Source organism: Taudactylus pleione, unplaced genomic scaffold (genome assembly GCF_031769625.1).
Source record: "Taudactylus pleione unplaced genomic scaffold, aTauple2 ptg000408l, whole genome shotgun sequence".
Taxonomy (NCBI): domain Eukaryota; kingdom Metazoa; phylum Chordata; class Amphibia; order Anura; family Myobatrachidae; genus Taudactylus; species Taudactylus pleione.
Genome location: NW_028284810.1, coordinates 8,004,787 through 8,020,421, shown reverse-complemented (window position 1 = coordinate 8,020,421; position 15,635 = coordinate 8,004,787). Strand labels below are relative to the sequence as shown.

Below are 15,635 nucleotides of genomic sequence, written 5' to 3'. Positions count from 1 at the left end.
CGGTACAGTTTAAAGGGGAAGCATGAACATAGGCAGGCCTCATAGTGGTCTATCAATCATTATTTTGTGACCTTTCCACATGGCAGTGAATATATGGCAGCCTGGTATCGGAAGCTCTACAAGAGCTCTAGCATATGTTCAACTGTGTCAGCTTAAATGATTTAATGGATCATGAAATGTTTTAAAATGAGACCTACCTGCTGCACAGTTCTCTTGAAGTGACTCACAGATATCCTAAGTCAATTAAACCATACATTCCAATTCTGCCTATCTAGGAAACAGATCCCAATATAAGGACACTGGGCCTGATTCAGAGCCGGACGCCCCCTTTGGTGCGAGACCTGGAGCGACGGCATCCCCGTCACTCCCCAGGTCTCGCGCATGCGCACGACGGAGCTCCCTCCGTCGTGCGCATGCGCACTAGGGCACCATCGACCCGCTTGCGAGCGCTCAGCGCTCGCGAGCGGATCTGAATCAGGCCCACTGTCCCACTAGTCAATATATTTGTACTGACAGCCAGTAGGTCAATCTTGGGAGGTATGATAAATCAGAGGAGAACAATGTTAATGTAAAATGTCATAAAATGTAAACCTGACATTTTATTTTTGTCACATGTACAATTCTCACATTACAAAACCCATGGAATTGTTGGTATGTTGGGCATGAATATAGGATATGGGTTAGATTATTAAATTCTGCAATGCGCACAAGGACATACCTGGCACTGAAACACTAAGAACTAATATGGTTAGATGGATTACAGTGACACAATGGATCGCATAATCCTGTTGCATAAAGCGCAATTTAATGTTTGCAGTCATTAACAGCTTACAGAACTGTAGCTATGTCATTATCCTCTTTGGATGTTTCAGCTTACATTCATTTACATAAATCTCAAACAAATCTAAAAATATATATTTTAAGATTTATATAAAAAGATTTTTTGAGTTTATACGGAACTTTGGGTTCTTAAGGCCATATTCAATTAGCCACGATAAGCCGTTTTCAGCTAAAAGTTTCCGTCGATGACATCATTTCGGCAGGTGAAAAGTCTGCACCTTGTAACCAGTGGAAAAAATTCGCCTCTGAATGCGGGTTAAAAAAAGTGCAGAATTGGGGGTTTGGGGTGCAAAGTTGCGGGAACACTCCTGCAGCCTTGGGATAGTCCCCCAAAGGGAAACTACGTCAAAAGAAGTTTAAAAAATACTTTAGATTACCCCAAAAATACTTTCATTTTGGGGTTGAAAATAAAAACAAAGTTGGGGACAAACTTAAAAACTAGCAGAATAGACTCCAGGGGGTCCGCAAGTATGCCCAAACTGTTTTTTTGATTGCAGGTGCTTGCTGAAGGTGCATTTTTTATGGTTTTTAAAATCACACTTTAGCAAATGTTAACCATTGCTTGCACCCATTTTCATGTACCCCAAATTTGCTGGGATTACTTATTTTTGCCCCCAAAAAACTGCTAAATGCTATTCTTCATCACTTGGCAAAGACGCTAAATAGCAGCTATTGAGAGCATTTCACTACACCAAATACCTTCAGCAGGGCTATTCAGGGGTATCCATAGTGATCCCCCATGTCAGTGTATCTTTTGGGGGATGTCAGGCTGATTTCCCCAAATCTGACAGCCCTTTTCACCTTTTTGAGTTTCGCCGGGATGCGTTTTCGCGTCCTTTGGAATTGAATAGGGCGAAAAGCGGCCGCGTGCATGGAAAGTGTTTTCTCCTAAACCATGCGATGTAGGTGGAAAATCCAGCAGGCGAAAAGGACGGGACTTTTCGCGGCTAATTGAATACGGCCCTTACACTAGACATGTATAAGTACGTTAGTTTAAACACATTCAGGTATGAGAACCAGCACATTATAGCACTTATGCTGGGTACACACAGGACGATCTGTTGAGCAAACGATATCGCCGAACGATCTCCCTTGAAATTCCAGGTGTGCTGGTTGAACGATATTATTCATCCACACACCAACGATTTCACCAACGATGAATGCCCAACGATCGTTCTCCCATATAGAAAATTAACAATATCGTCCAGATTGGCTTGCATGCATGCCCGATGGATGATATCGTTATCGTCCAGCGGGAGTGCGCATCGTTGGTCGTTCATTGCATACAAACGGAATGATACAATATCGAACATCCATTTATTTCCAAAGTGGATTATAACAATTTATTGAATATCAGGATCAGTGGCGCACACAGGGGCAGTTTTATGAGTGCCCAGAAATACCCCTGACAGAATAATTGTTTGTTTTGTTTTTCTGATACAGAGAGCCTCTGGGGGGAAAGTAATAGCCTATGATTCCGGTCAGTCTGCCTGCTTTTTTAGTGAAAACATTTTAACCACTTAACTGATGAATTGTTTAAAACAAATATTATTCCAAAAATATTTATTTGCTTTTTATATTTTATTTATTTTTATATATACTGAATATATATATATATATATAAAATCGTTGCAAATATAGAATTTAAATTAAAGGCGTCTTGCCTGTAATATCTTGTCCTGGAACCAATTGTAGATCTTCCAGGCCACATCAATGTAATTCTACGGTCAGCTGCATGCCAATAAAATATGTATACATATTAATTGCTGCATTTTAGTGAAATAATATTTCCATTTGTTAATTTTTTTTTTTAGGAAAAGAAAGATACTATTGCTTTCCCTCCTATCAGCAAAATACCCCCCTCAGTAATTTCACACACAATAAGGGTAAGTATAGTACCTCAATGTGCGGTTATGTTACTTTAAGCTTATTGGAGCTGATGCAGAGTTAATAGAAAATAGCACCATTTACTATGCTAAAAAATCAAAATAGCACATTATCACGGCTGCAGAGCCTCCACATTGGAGGCCTATGTGTCTTGTACCAAGTTAACATGTTCTTCTTGGTGCACCAATCATTGTAAATTGGTTTGAAGAAGTTTATTTGTACTCTTCTTGTCACACGCTGTAACATTTGATTGTTTCTGTCACACGCTGTAACATTTGACTGTCTCTTTTTCCGTTTTTTGATGACTCTGGATGTATCTGTCTGTTGCTGTTTTATATTTTTTGTCTTACAATTTGATAAATAAAAAGATCGTAAATTTCCTGATGTTCTTGGGAAACAACAGGCCATTGAGGCCTATCTCACTAGAATTGGATTTCCCAGGCTGGACGACCTTGCCAGTGAGGATTTGGAGAGACCTTTCACTCTACCTGAGTTATTGGAAGCTATTAAATCCACCCCGTCCGGGAAAAGTCCTGGCCCTGACGGATTCTCTATAAATTACTATAAAGCTTTTAAGAACAAACTGGCTTTCCCATTGTTGGAGGCCTTTAATTCGGTTTCCGATAAGTTCCCCTTTTCAGGCCAATCCCTAGAAGCCCCCATAACGGTCATCCCTACCGTCCAATCTCCCTTCTCAATATAGACGTTAAACTATATGCGAAACTTCTCGCAAACAGATTAAAGCATTTCCTACCTTCTCCGATTCATACTGATCAGGTGGGGTTTGTCCCAGGCCAGGAAGCTAGGGACAATACTTCCAAAATTATAGCCCTTATTCATTATATCTAGTCTACTGATACCCCAGCTATTCTACTGTCTACTGACGCCGAGAAGGCATTTGATAGGATAGACTGGAGTTTTATGTCTGGAATACTGAGACACTTGGGACTAGACCCTATTTGCCTTCAACGCGTCCTTGCTCTTTATCGTTCTCCCTCTGCCCGCATTAGGGTTAACGGTTCCCTTTCTGACTCCTTCTCCATTAATAATGGAACCAGACAGGGCTGTCCCTTATCCCCCCTGATTTTTATTGTTTGTATGGAGGCTCTGGCAAGGTCGATCAGGCTGAATCAGAACGTATCTGGCTTTAGGTTACATAGCGATGAATATAAATTAGCTTTATTTGCTGATGATTTATTGCCCACAATTACAAATCCTGTTATTTCTCTACCAAATTTGATAGAGGAATTTAGGATATTTGGAGACCTCTCCAACTTTAAAGTCAACTACTCTAAATCGGTGGCCTTAAATATTACGGCATCCCCACAGATGGTTTCAGGCCTTAAATCAGCATTCCCTTTCACCTGGCACCCTTCCCAACTTACATATCTAGGAGTTAATCTTACTAGAGATCTCTCCCGCCTATTTGAGGCCAATTTCACTCCCCTCCTGAACAAGATACATTTGGATTTGAGATTATGGAAATCATGACCCTTCTCATGGTTTGGGAGGCTGGGCATTCTCAAAATGAATTCTCTCCCTAAGATCCTTTACTTGTTACAAACCCTCCCAATTCAACTACCTCCTCAGTGGTTTCTGGAAGTCCAGGCCCTCATTAGAGAATTTGTCTGGGGAGGTGGCAAGCCACGTTTGAAATTAGATGTCATGTTACGCCATAAAGAGCGAGGGGGTTTACGCCTCCCAAATATTAAAGGTTACTACCAGGCCTGCATCCTACACAGAATTTTGTCCTGGTTCATACCAGACAACTCTAAACAATGGGTGCAAATTGAGAATCAGATGCTGAAGATCCCCTTAGCAATAGCCTCATGGCTCCCTGGCCTCCCCAAAATTTCTCATCCTACCATTGGCCCTACTTTAAGCTCTTGGAAATCATTACGGAAGTCTCCCTCGATATATACAATTTGCACTAAAAAGATCGTAAATTTATTCTAAGCGCACATATTTTGGAAACAAGTACCTGTGTTATCTACTAATATTTATAGACATGCCTCATACTGCTAAAGAGGACATTTGTGACATTGTATTAAAGGTCGTCTTCTTTGAATGTGAGCAAGAATTCACAAAGGAAACTTCAGGCTTGAGAGAGTCAATTAGCCCCTAGGTTGTCAGACTTATGGGCATGTCACCTCCTGTTATAGCAAAGCCACATTCTCAGCTTCTTGCATTGGCCCCACAGTGAACAATTTGGGCTGATGCCCATTCACTATATCCCACCACTAATTAAACCCACCCTTCTTAAACACCCCACACAAACTCTGTCCATGGACTTTAAACACACACGATTTATATGGATACAAAATGTGACAAACATGTTTTATAAACGGCACAAGTAACAGTGGCCTCATATGTTGGTTTGGGTAATTGTGCATGAATTGTTAAAACAGGAAATGTTGCAGACTCCTCTCTTTTCTGTATATTGCAGCGGGGCAGCTGGTCTGGGCAAGGAACGACGTCTGTCCAGGACATGTTTTTCTCTAATCAGATTTCTGACACTCAGCGCTCACTCAATAGACCTAATAGCCTGAGAGATGTTAATGTAAGTGTGAAAGAATATGAAGATGTCTTTTGTCTTTTTACTGTATTTTTTTTTTTTAATTGCTGTATATTATATGGAATCGTAAATGTAGAGGACCTGATGCAGAGTTGGATGCAAATAGGCCCTGTATGCAACCACAACGTGTGTATAGAACAGGGATGGGGAACCTCAGGCTCAGGGGCCGTATAAGGCTCCCGGAATCATTTGGTCTGGCCCTCAGAGCTTTTTTCTGCTAGCCTCAACTGGCTAGCAGGATGCCTAGAATGGTACCAAGCAGCCAGAATTTATGCAGCAGTGCTGCCTGGAGCGTGGTCTGCATCGGGCCCGCAAATAATGTGATATATATCAAAATGGCCCTCGGCAGAAAAAAGGTTCCCCACCCCTGGTATAGAATGCACTTTGCCGCGTTTTCAAAGCTGCAGCATCTTTGGCTGTTTCACTGCATTTATTTTCAATACAAATCATGTTTGGTTTTTCATTGGATATAGTTGTCCATTTAATTTCAGTACCCAAAGCTGCTGAAGATGTGGCAACTTTAATAAATGCTACATAGTATATTTAGTTTGCTACGGCCCTGAGCTCATCAGCTCTTTTGGCCTCCAATATCATGTCTATGGTGATGACACTCAGATTTACCTCTCCTCCCCTGACCTTTCCCTCTCTCTCCTCGCTCGTATCCGACTGTCTCTCTGCTATTTCCACCTGGATGTCCCAGCTCTTTCTTAAACTTAAAATACCATGACTGAGCTGATAATCTTCCCTCACATCATACAATTTCTTTATCTATTTACAGCACCACCATCTCCTCTCCAGGGTCGTAGAGAGCTGGCCCAGGCCCAGGCCCAGGGGAAGGAATCATGGCCTAATCGCCGGAGGCGTGGCCACGCACTCCCTAGAAAAAAGTAAAGAAATATGTCTTGCAGCTCCGCAAAGCGACGCTGTGCGCCAGGGAGGGGGGAGCTGTGAGCCCCTCAGCCCAGTGCAAATCCAGGGGGGGGGCGTGATCAGTGGGATCTGACAGGTAGGAGGGAGGGGGCACTGCATCCAACCTGGGCCCCCATCTGGCCCCGGGCCCGGGTAATTAGTACCCACTCCCTCCCCTCTCGGCACCCCTGCTCCTCTCACCTGCAAGTGCATGGACTTGGAGCCATCCTTGACTCTTCCCTTTATTTCAAGCCACACATACAGTACCTCTCATGGTCCTGCCGTTTCCACCTCAAAAATATCTCCAGGGTCAGATGGGGGCCCCTGGAGGGTGACCCTTATCCACTCACTAATCATCTCCAGACTGGACTACTGCAACCTCCTATTATCTGGCCTCCCTGACTCCCATCTGTCTCTGCAACAATCTGTACTCAATGCTGCTGCTCGGCTCATCTTCCTCTCCAAACACTTCACACTCCCACACGCCCATCTCGCTCCACCTATGAATGCCGCCTCTCCTCCTAACTGATCACTTACTCCACCTCCAAGATTGTGCCTGTGCTGCTCCTTACCTCTGCAACTCTCTCCCTATCAGACTCCACCTATCTACAAAATTTTAAAAGGGCTCTCAAGACCCACTTTTTTTTTTTTTTTTTAGCAAAGCCTTCCAGCTCTCATCCTAACTCACTGCTCCATGTTCTTTGCTCACTTTCTCTTCCCACATTACTTCCAGGAAATTCTATCTCTAGGTCTCCAAACCATATATGCCAACTCTGCAGGGGGTGTGGTGTGGCAGGGGGTGTAGTGTGGCAAAGTGGACAGGGTGATCTGGTGCAGAAAAAGTGGGTGGTGAATGGCGGCATGACGACACGTTTGCATCATTATGGCAAATTGCCACAATTACAGGCATTGTGAAGTGGGGCCACGATGATGTGATTCAGTACAAACTGCGTTAACGGCCGCCTTGACAGCCCACCATTTGGATCCCTCTCCGCACTCCGGAACTCCCTCCAATAGGAAGAAGTGGGCCACTGGGAACAATCGGGGTCAATTCTCGCAAGTAAACTCTGAATACTTTCAGGAAAGGGGCATACGAGGCCCGTAATAATGAACTGGCCCATTACTTAATACATGAGGGAACAAGTGTTTCCGCATTTGTAACTGGCCCATAAGGGATAATGAATAGACAAACATAAAAACAAATATATTTTAGTTTGTTCATGTCAGGATAGGTTATTCCATGTCAAGACCATTCAGGGTAAAATGCAGGATTTCTAGAGGAGGTTTCCAAATGCTTGCTTTTAAAACGACTGTGGTCAGACCATGAAGACACCACAGTTAGTACTTAATAAGCTAGTCTGCTATAGTGCAGTGTATGTAATACTTCAGACAACACCTCTACAGGGGCAGCGATCACATTAATCCATTAGATTCGGCAGTAGGGCCAGCCCGTCTGAGCTGGGCTAGCGCAATAGCTTCATTTTGTCCCTTATATTGCATGTTGTAGCCACAAGAGAGGAGGAGACCCATGTGCAGTCTCTGTCCAGGTCTCCTCCTCTCTAGCGGTGGCACAATGGAGCAGACTCTGGCGCTGTGTTAGAGTCTACTGTGCATGTGCAAGTCTCCAGAAAAATGGCTGCAGCATTATTTTACCAGTGACTTTCCTACTGCGCATTCGTACATTGCCGGGATAATGGCCGCAGTGCAATTTTCCCTGTGATTCATGCAGCACTGCTGCTGATCCAGGACTCAAGAGGTAAGTATTGAAGGACATGGGTGTGCAATATAGATACGCCCCTGACTACTGCCATTGTAGTCATGATATGAACAGCTGCCCAAGCCAGGGGATAGGGGCATTTCCAGGCAACTGTAAACTCCCCTGCATTTGCCTATGCCATTGTAATTTAAAAATGTGTGCATTTATCACAATACAATATAAGAAAAAACACTTTTATACAATTACAAAATGTACAGATAATATTCATACATTTTACTTTAATGTACTTACCGAACTTAAATCTATTATTTCATTTAGCTGGAAGATTGCCACTGGAATGTTCCTTATAAGAAAATAAGCGGAGAGACCAGCATGCAGATTAAAGTCCATTTAAAGGTAACCAGTGTACAGACATCATACGCTTACCTATGGCTCAGTGATGTACCTACGATAAGTTACATTAAGGGGAGGCTTTTCAGCCAGCAAGGAATTGTTTTAAAAATGCACATTTTACTGCTACCAAAGTCTTTGTAATTGTTTTCCACTTGATTAGGTCTAATATTAATTGTTTGTACACTACACAATGGTTAGTTTTATAAGATATAATAGGCTGCTATGTCAGTTGCTGTTGAGTAGCCAATCACGTTCCCCCTGTGAGCTATACCAAGTAGGTCGCAATCACTTTGTCATACAAAATTATCCTTTATTCTTTCACCCAGCCAGTATACAGTGTGTTAGTGCAATTAATGTATCATTTAGGTAGATAATGACCTAATTATCCTGGCTCCATATACCAAATGCCGGCATCCCAAATGGTAAGTATTAGGGTTAGGAGTTCGGGTTAGGCTCTTGGGGTAGGGTTAGGGTAGAGTGCAGTTGTTGTGTGATATTTTTACCTAAATTCACAATGCGAAATTAGGTAATATCATGTGAATGTATTAAAATTGGCATGCAGGGACAGAGGGCCTGATTCAGAGCCGCTCGCACGATGTGTATGCAAATTACATAGGCAGTGCTGTCGCACAGCAATGCATTAGCACGCCCAGTATTTCTTAGAGAGTTATCAAATAGTGCATGCAGACACCCACCAGCCTGTTTTAAGACGCCCACTTGTGCACTTCATATTCAGAAAGTGTATGCAACCATCGGTACATCGGGTAACATCGCATGCTATCGCAGCGCTTGAGGTTGACCATACCCTGCCGCAAGCACTGCGAGCACTTCAGTGTAAAAATGATGCTGTCTTTTAATTACGCACACCTCTAAAACGCTGTTGAGATGCTCAGGCACGCCTACGTTTGCACCTCCACTCCCCCGTCTTTAATGACCAGCCCCTGTTACCACCTACAAATGGCTTCCCCTGTCACTCACTCTGCTGGACTGTCTATGCGCAGCGAGCGAGCGCATTGTGAGCTTTCGCAGCAGCGAGAGCATCTTAGCGGGTGGGTCTGAATCAGACCCAGAGGCTGCGAGTTCCCTCCCTGCACTACTCAGGGCATTTTTTACTCAAAACAATGAGACTGTGGTGCAGATGCGCCCCCGATACCACCTTATAAGAAACACAGACTGATCACAGAAGCCTACCCGGGCTCTGCTTTTCCTGTCAGCAGGCAGGTAGGGTAAATGGGGGCAAGCCTGCATGACACCATCTCCAGATAGCATTATTATCGCAGGGCTCCCTCCAGGTAGTTTTTCAATATTTCTTTTAGTAAATCTGAAACAGATCTCATTTCCCATTACAAGTATGGCAAATAGGATCTGGTTATTAAAAGAATTCGAGTTTAATTCTTTGGCGTTTTTCACTAAAACGGCTCCAAAAGTTCTTGATAATTAACACCAATTTTCACATTACTTTAGTAAAAAAAATAAATTGATAAATAGGCATCTAAGGGGTCTATTTACTAAGCAGTGTTAGGAGACAGAGTTAAAAGTGATATGAAAGTGATAAGGTGCCAGCCAATCAGCTCCCAACTGTCATTTTTCAAACACAGCCTGTGAGATGACAGTTGGGAGCTGATTGGCTGGCACCTTATCACTTTCTTATCACTTTTCACTCTGTCTCCTAACACTGCTTAGTAAATAGACCCCTAGATTTGTTAGGGTACCATTCTACCAGGTTTACACACTGTCTGGAGTCATTGTACCCATTCTTCCTTGCAGAGTTGCTCCAGGTTAATCTAGGTATTTGGATGACCCTTGTGTAGTATTATTATTCTATATATATTTATTATCTTAAATGATATGTGCAAAGAATGAGGGCTGACCAGGAAATTCTGGGAGACCGGTTGACAGTAGTATGACTATGAATGGAGACTGTTGTACAGTACTTGCAGCTTCTATAGGAGATATGTTGAAAGTTACTGTTAGTGATCTCTTGTCTGTCTGTTTGTATGTGTCTTTGACATCACCCACAATGAATGTTTGCTCAGTCAATATGCCTCTCAAGTGATACTTATGATGTAAACATCTAAAATAAATCTATGTAGCATGAAATATAATTTGATCCTAAATGATTAATAGTTCAACCTTTATATTGTATTTAATGTGTCAATATTGTTTGTGTAAATGGATTTTCACAGTCTTCTCCTTGCATTTCACATATGGCATGTTTGCCAGTCACAGTAGGGATTTCTGACTAGAAAATTAAGGCTGATTCTGAGTCACACGCCAAGTGGTTGTAGTCAGTGGTGTAACAGGGCGGCAGTACTCCCTGTGCTGGTCCCGCCCCCTGAACGTTTGACATCTTGATGTCGCACTAATGGGACGTGGCCACTAGCACCGAGGAGTACAGCATTGCCCAGAGCTTCCTCAGGATACATGCCTGGAGCCTGCAGGATGCATGCCTAGATATTAGCTGCAGGGTGCCGTTCCAGGCACCCTGATACGCCATATGCAACGGCCATGAGGCAGTAACAGTGCAGCCCACAGTGCCCTGCGCTCTGTGCAACAGCACCACTCCCACACCCCTAGTTACGGCCCTACTGTAGTTGTGGGGAGCCGCGGAAGCCTGTTTTACTACTTTATGCTAATGCAAGAATCCATTCATCTAATGTGGGAGATTGTGCCTGTGTAAGCTGAAATCAGTGCCACCCCTTGATTCTGTGTTGGCTGCCGCAACCATCATCATTTGTATTGGCACTTGCACCAGCCCCATGCTAAGTGCAAGAAATCTGTCCCTGCTAAGGAGAGTTAATGCCCCTATGCATTAGAGATAATATGTTTAGAGAGCCTGTATGTGTGAGCAGGGCCGCCATCAGGGGGGGACTGCCGGCACTGTAGTCCTGGGCCCGGACAGAGAGGGGGGCTCCCTTTGCTCCTTCTGCCAAGTGCAGATTGGCCCATTGGAAGCTCAGGACAGGTCCCGCTGGGCCGGGCCCCATTTCCCATCAGTGGAATGCCACAGGCCCTGGTTTCCCCCTGTGCCAGGCCAATTAACAGGCTCGGCTACAGTGACATGTCCAGGGTCTTGGGAGCCGTGTTACTTGGTCCCTTTCCTTCTGGTGAGTGGTGCAATAGTTTTTCTCTTTATTGCTGCATGTGACATCATTACGTCATGCAGCACCGCGTACAGGAGCCGCAGAGTGAAGAACAGCCAGAAGACAGGATAAGGAAAAGGGGCTGGAAAGACAATCTAGGGCACAGAGACAGAAAGGGGCCTGAGAGACACACTGGGGCTATAGAGACAGAAGGGGGGCCAGAGAGACACTCTGGGGCTGGAGAGACAGAAGGGGGCCGGAGAGACATGCTAGGGTTATAGAGACAGAAGGGGGCTGGAGAGACAGAAGGGAAAAGACTTGCTGGATCTATAGAGACAGAAAGGGGTCTGAGACACACACTGGGGCTATAGAAACAGAAGGAGGGCTAGAGAGACATGCTGGGACTGGAGAAACATGCTGGAGCTATAGAGACAGAAGGGGCTGTAGAGACATGCTGGGGCTATAAAGATAGAAGGGGGCTGGAGAGACACTGGGAAGCTGCGTTGGAGACACAGAAGGTGGCTGGAGAGACAAAAGGGGGCTGGAGAGACAGGCTGGGCTGCCGATTATGTCAGTCCTGGGCCCCACAATTTCTGATGGCAGCTCTGTGTGTAAGAGACAGGAGAGACTTATTAGTCTTGGGGGTCTACTCATCATTACATAATTATCACTTGTGATAATTATGTTTTGAACTCACTGTGAGTTCAAAGAACCATTCAAAGGCATTCATCATGCCTCATGACCTAAAGTATCACTTCCGAAAAACTGCTCTTTTTGCAGAGCCAGCTTTTCAGAATTGTGATACTTTTCTCCTTTTCCGCTTCCAGCCCGCAACACCTGCCCCGTGTCTCCCCTCTCCCACCTGCAGCCCGTGCCCCATGTCTTCTCTCTCCCAGACCCCCCTCGCCTGTCCCAGTCCCCCCACGGCCACCCTTTCCCAGACAGCCACCACTGACACTCACCATTCTCCCCCTTCCCCGCTGGTGTCTGTCCCAGCTCAACACTCCTTCCCCTCGCGGCAACCACTGCCGCTGTATGTAAATCCTCCCTCGTTGTCTGTCCCCCTGCGGCTGCACCTCCCCCGCTGGCCGCCACTGCCACTCACCACTCTCCCCATTCCCCACCCCAGCTCAACACCCCTTCCCCCTGCGGCCGCCACTGCCCGCTGTATGTAACCCCCCTTCCCCGCCGCCACAGTCTACAGTAGAACTTCCCCCGGAGCCCCTGCAGGAGAAGCTGTGCGCAAGAGAACATGCTGCTTGGGGAAACCAGAGCCACCGGAGGTAAGGAGAGAGACACAGCTGGAGGGATCTGAAAAGATCCCTGTGCTGCCTTGTAAATCTTCACAGACTGCTGTGTAAACAGCAGCCAGTAAAGATTATCGGGGGCTGTACGCCATCTCAGAGTGGCGTACAGTAACACCATCCAGTTACGAAAAAAATGCTTTTTCGGAACTTGATGAATGGCCCTGACACTTAATTTTTGCAAAAGTATGTGAAAATGTTAAATATGCGGCGAGGCCACGCCCCGTGACTCGTGCCACGCCCCTTTCTGGGTACGCGGGTGTAGTACAGACAGCCTGCACGGCTGCTTAGCAGCCCCAGTCCGTCCCTGGACTGGATCATACAGCCCACCAAGAACCTCTGCAATCTGTCTGGCCCAACATGCAGTATGTAACTTTTACCATCTTGTATTACCATCTATTATTACATTTCTATTTCCCTATAGATTGTAGGCTTGCGAGCAGGGCCTCTCTTCTTGTATCTGTCTGTCTGGTATTATCTAGTCTTGTTGTATTACTGTTTTGTTCCCACTTGTAAAGCACAATGGAATATGCTTGGATGAACACAATTCACCAACTATCTTATTGTTTTTGTAGAATAACATGTATCATCGGCGAGTGAAAAGAGTCAGCAATGAGTCTGGCGCAGGAGATGAAAATCAGTATATTCTGGAGAGTACAGAGTCTTTTCTGTTAAAGGTAATGTCTGTTATTCTTCCCCCCCCTCCTGTACCTGTCAGTTTACACTGCACTGCAACTTAAGATCACATGAAGCAGACCTTGGCATTGAAATCAGAGTCTCCATCAAGTGTCTTTGTGGCATTCTAAAGGGTGATAACTATTCTGTTACATGGAGAGCACTAAAATGGTACTTTCTTAAGCTGGGTACACACCTGGCCGACCCACCGACTTATCTAACAATTGGTAAGTGCATACACATTTGAATATACTTGCCCATCAATTACTTCTGTGGGCGACATTTGGGTGGTCGGCGGTTCGGCCGTACAGATAGCTAGTTGAAACAATATATCTGAAAGATATATTGTCATCAGCTGTGCTGCAAGGCCGATCAGATATGTCTGTGAACGACATTGTTCACAAACATATCAGGTATACACACCCGCCGATTATAGAACGATATATTGTTCGTCGTTATGCTGATCAAGTGTGTGACCAGCATAATTCCTTACACAAATTTCAAAGTTTTCAAGCAGGAAAGATACCATTGTTAATACTGCCCAGTTCCCCGGAAGCTGGGACAGCCTCTGCAAAAATCACACGCACGCACACACACGCACACACAAACGTACACACACTACTGCCTTTTTCCAGCAGTACTTGCTGCCTGAATAATTTTTACTCTTCCACACTTTCAATATTAAGGGGTCTATTTACTAAGCCTTGGATGGAGATGAATGGCGATAAGGTGTTTGAAAAATGACAGTTAGGACCTTATCTCGTTCACTTTATCTCCATCCAAGGCTTAGTAAATAGACTCCTAACAATTTAAAACCCAGCACAAAAACAAAGTCATACTGACATCAGACAGCATTGATGACTTATTAACAAATGCTGCTATGTATATTACACTAATTGTTGTTTAGTCCCGACAGAGACCAGCAGTGCAAGAAGAGAGTATCAGCTCTACAGGTCAGGAAGTCCCATCTAGTTTACTGGGTGAACTGCACATTAAAAGTCGAGAATCTAATGGAGGGACTCACACAGAAGCATGGACTATATCATCATATGGAACTACACAACCAGAACCCACAACACAGGATGAGACACAGCTGACTGGAAATGCTGAAGTTTTGTTTGTTGGAAATGGAAATGAGATAGATGGATGTAATGAGTGTAGTGTAACAGAGAAGCTGCCTGAAGGTTACCATAATAAATACATAGAAAATGAAGAAGAGGAGTATGAGAGCTTCTCTGACATAGAGCACAAAATCATACGAGGATATATTCATTTGCCTTACACAGCAAGGAAGAAGGGTTTTGTGGTGTATATCAGCGGAGGATACCAAGGTACTGTAACAGTATAGGTGTATAGACAGCAATCAATATAGTTATGTTCTCTAACAAATAAAAAAAATAACATAGTTATGTAATATATGACAAAACGGAATGTTGATTGTTTTATCAGTTATGCATCTCATTATATATCTTCAAAATAAATTGTATGATAAAGATATCAGTACAGAACTAGAGGCATAAAATAAAAACAAGTAATTTACATGATTCTGATGTATTCATTGTTGTGCATGTTATATTATATTGCCTTCCTTTCTTTAATATAACTTTTTCTCCAACCTTTACTATTTCCTGTTTGTTATATATAACAAATGTGTTGTGCTCTAGCCTGATTCTTTATTCTGAAGTATTCCTGAGAAGGATACTTTGTACCTTTAACTGGGAAACCTATATTGGAATTCCATATGTTGATTAGGATGGCAAATGATAGCACATTGTTTATTTCACATTTCATTATTTCTTACCGTAGATTCCCACCCAGAAAGGAATGCGTTATTTGCAAAGTGTTATCCGGATCTCTACGCTTACTTCAACGAAAGAGGAATTGAATTCCGTATGTTTGATCTGCGCTGGGGCTTAAAGGATGGCGTCAGCAATGACCACGTTATGGCATCATTACACCTAAAGACTCTCCAGGAATGCCAGAACGCAGGACACACTGCCTTTTTTGTAAGTCTGTATCTTCATTCCCCAGCAGATTGTGTACTTGTAGAAGTATCATTTTCATAGATGCAGAAGATCAGCTACAGCACAAGATCTCCCTCTCCACCCTTTAGTTAAAAAGGTCACCATTTGTTCAAAGTTTATCATTGGCTTCAGGCCTTTGCACAATGCTTCTGCTAGTTACTTTTACAATCTAGAAACAGAAGCAATTGTTCTTCTGGTTTTTTGAGGTGTTGCTATAACCTCAGGGTT

The 15,635-nt window shown here is 43.9% G+C and overlaps 1 protein-coding gene across 2 annotated transcripts in view; it reads left to right on the top strand.

Annotated features, from left to right (window-relative positions):
• Window positions 1–15,635, top strand: part of LOC148506305 (uncharacterized) — a 103,072-nt gene that overhangs the window by 16,908 nt on the left and 70,529 nt on the right. The window contains exons 2-7 of one of the 2 annotated variants that reach the window (XM_088446970.1): window positions 2,655–2,726; window positions 5,174–5,287; window positions 8,247–8,324; window positions 13,284–13,385; window positions 14,300–14,714; window positions 15,190–15,389. In XM_088446970.1, the coding sequence (XP_088303096.1) occupies window positions 2,655–2,726; window positions 5,174–5,287; window positions 8,247–8,324; window positions 13,284–13,385; window positions 14,300–14,714; window positions 15,190–15,389 (981 nt within the window). Of the gene's footprint in view, window positions 1–2,654; window positions 2,727–5,173; window positions 5,288–8,246; window positions 8,325–13,283; window positions 13,386–14,290; window positions 14,715–15,189; window positions 15,390–15,635 lie in introns of both variants that reach the window. The other variant, XM_088446969.1, reaches the window with a different exon arrangement.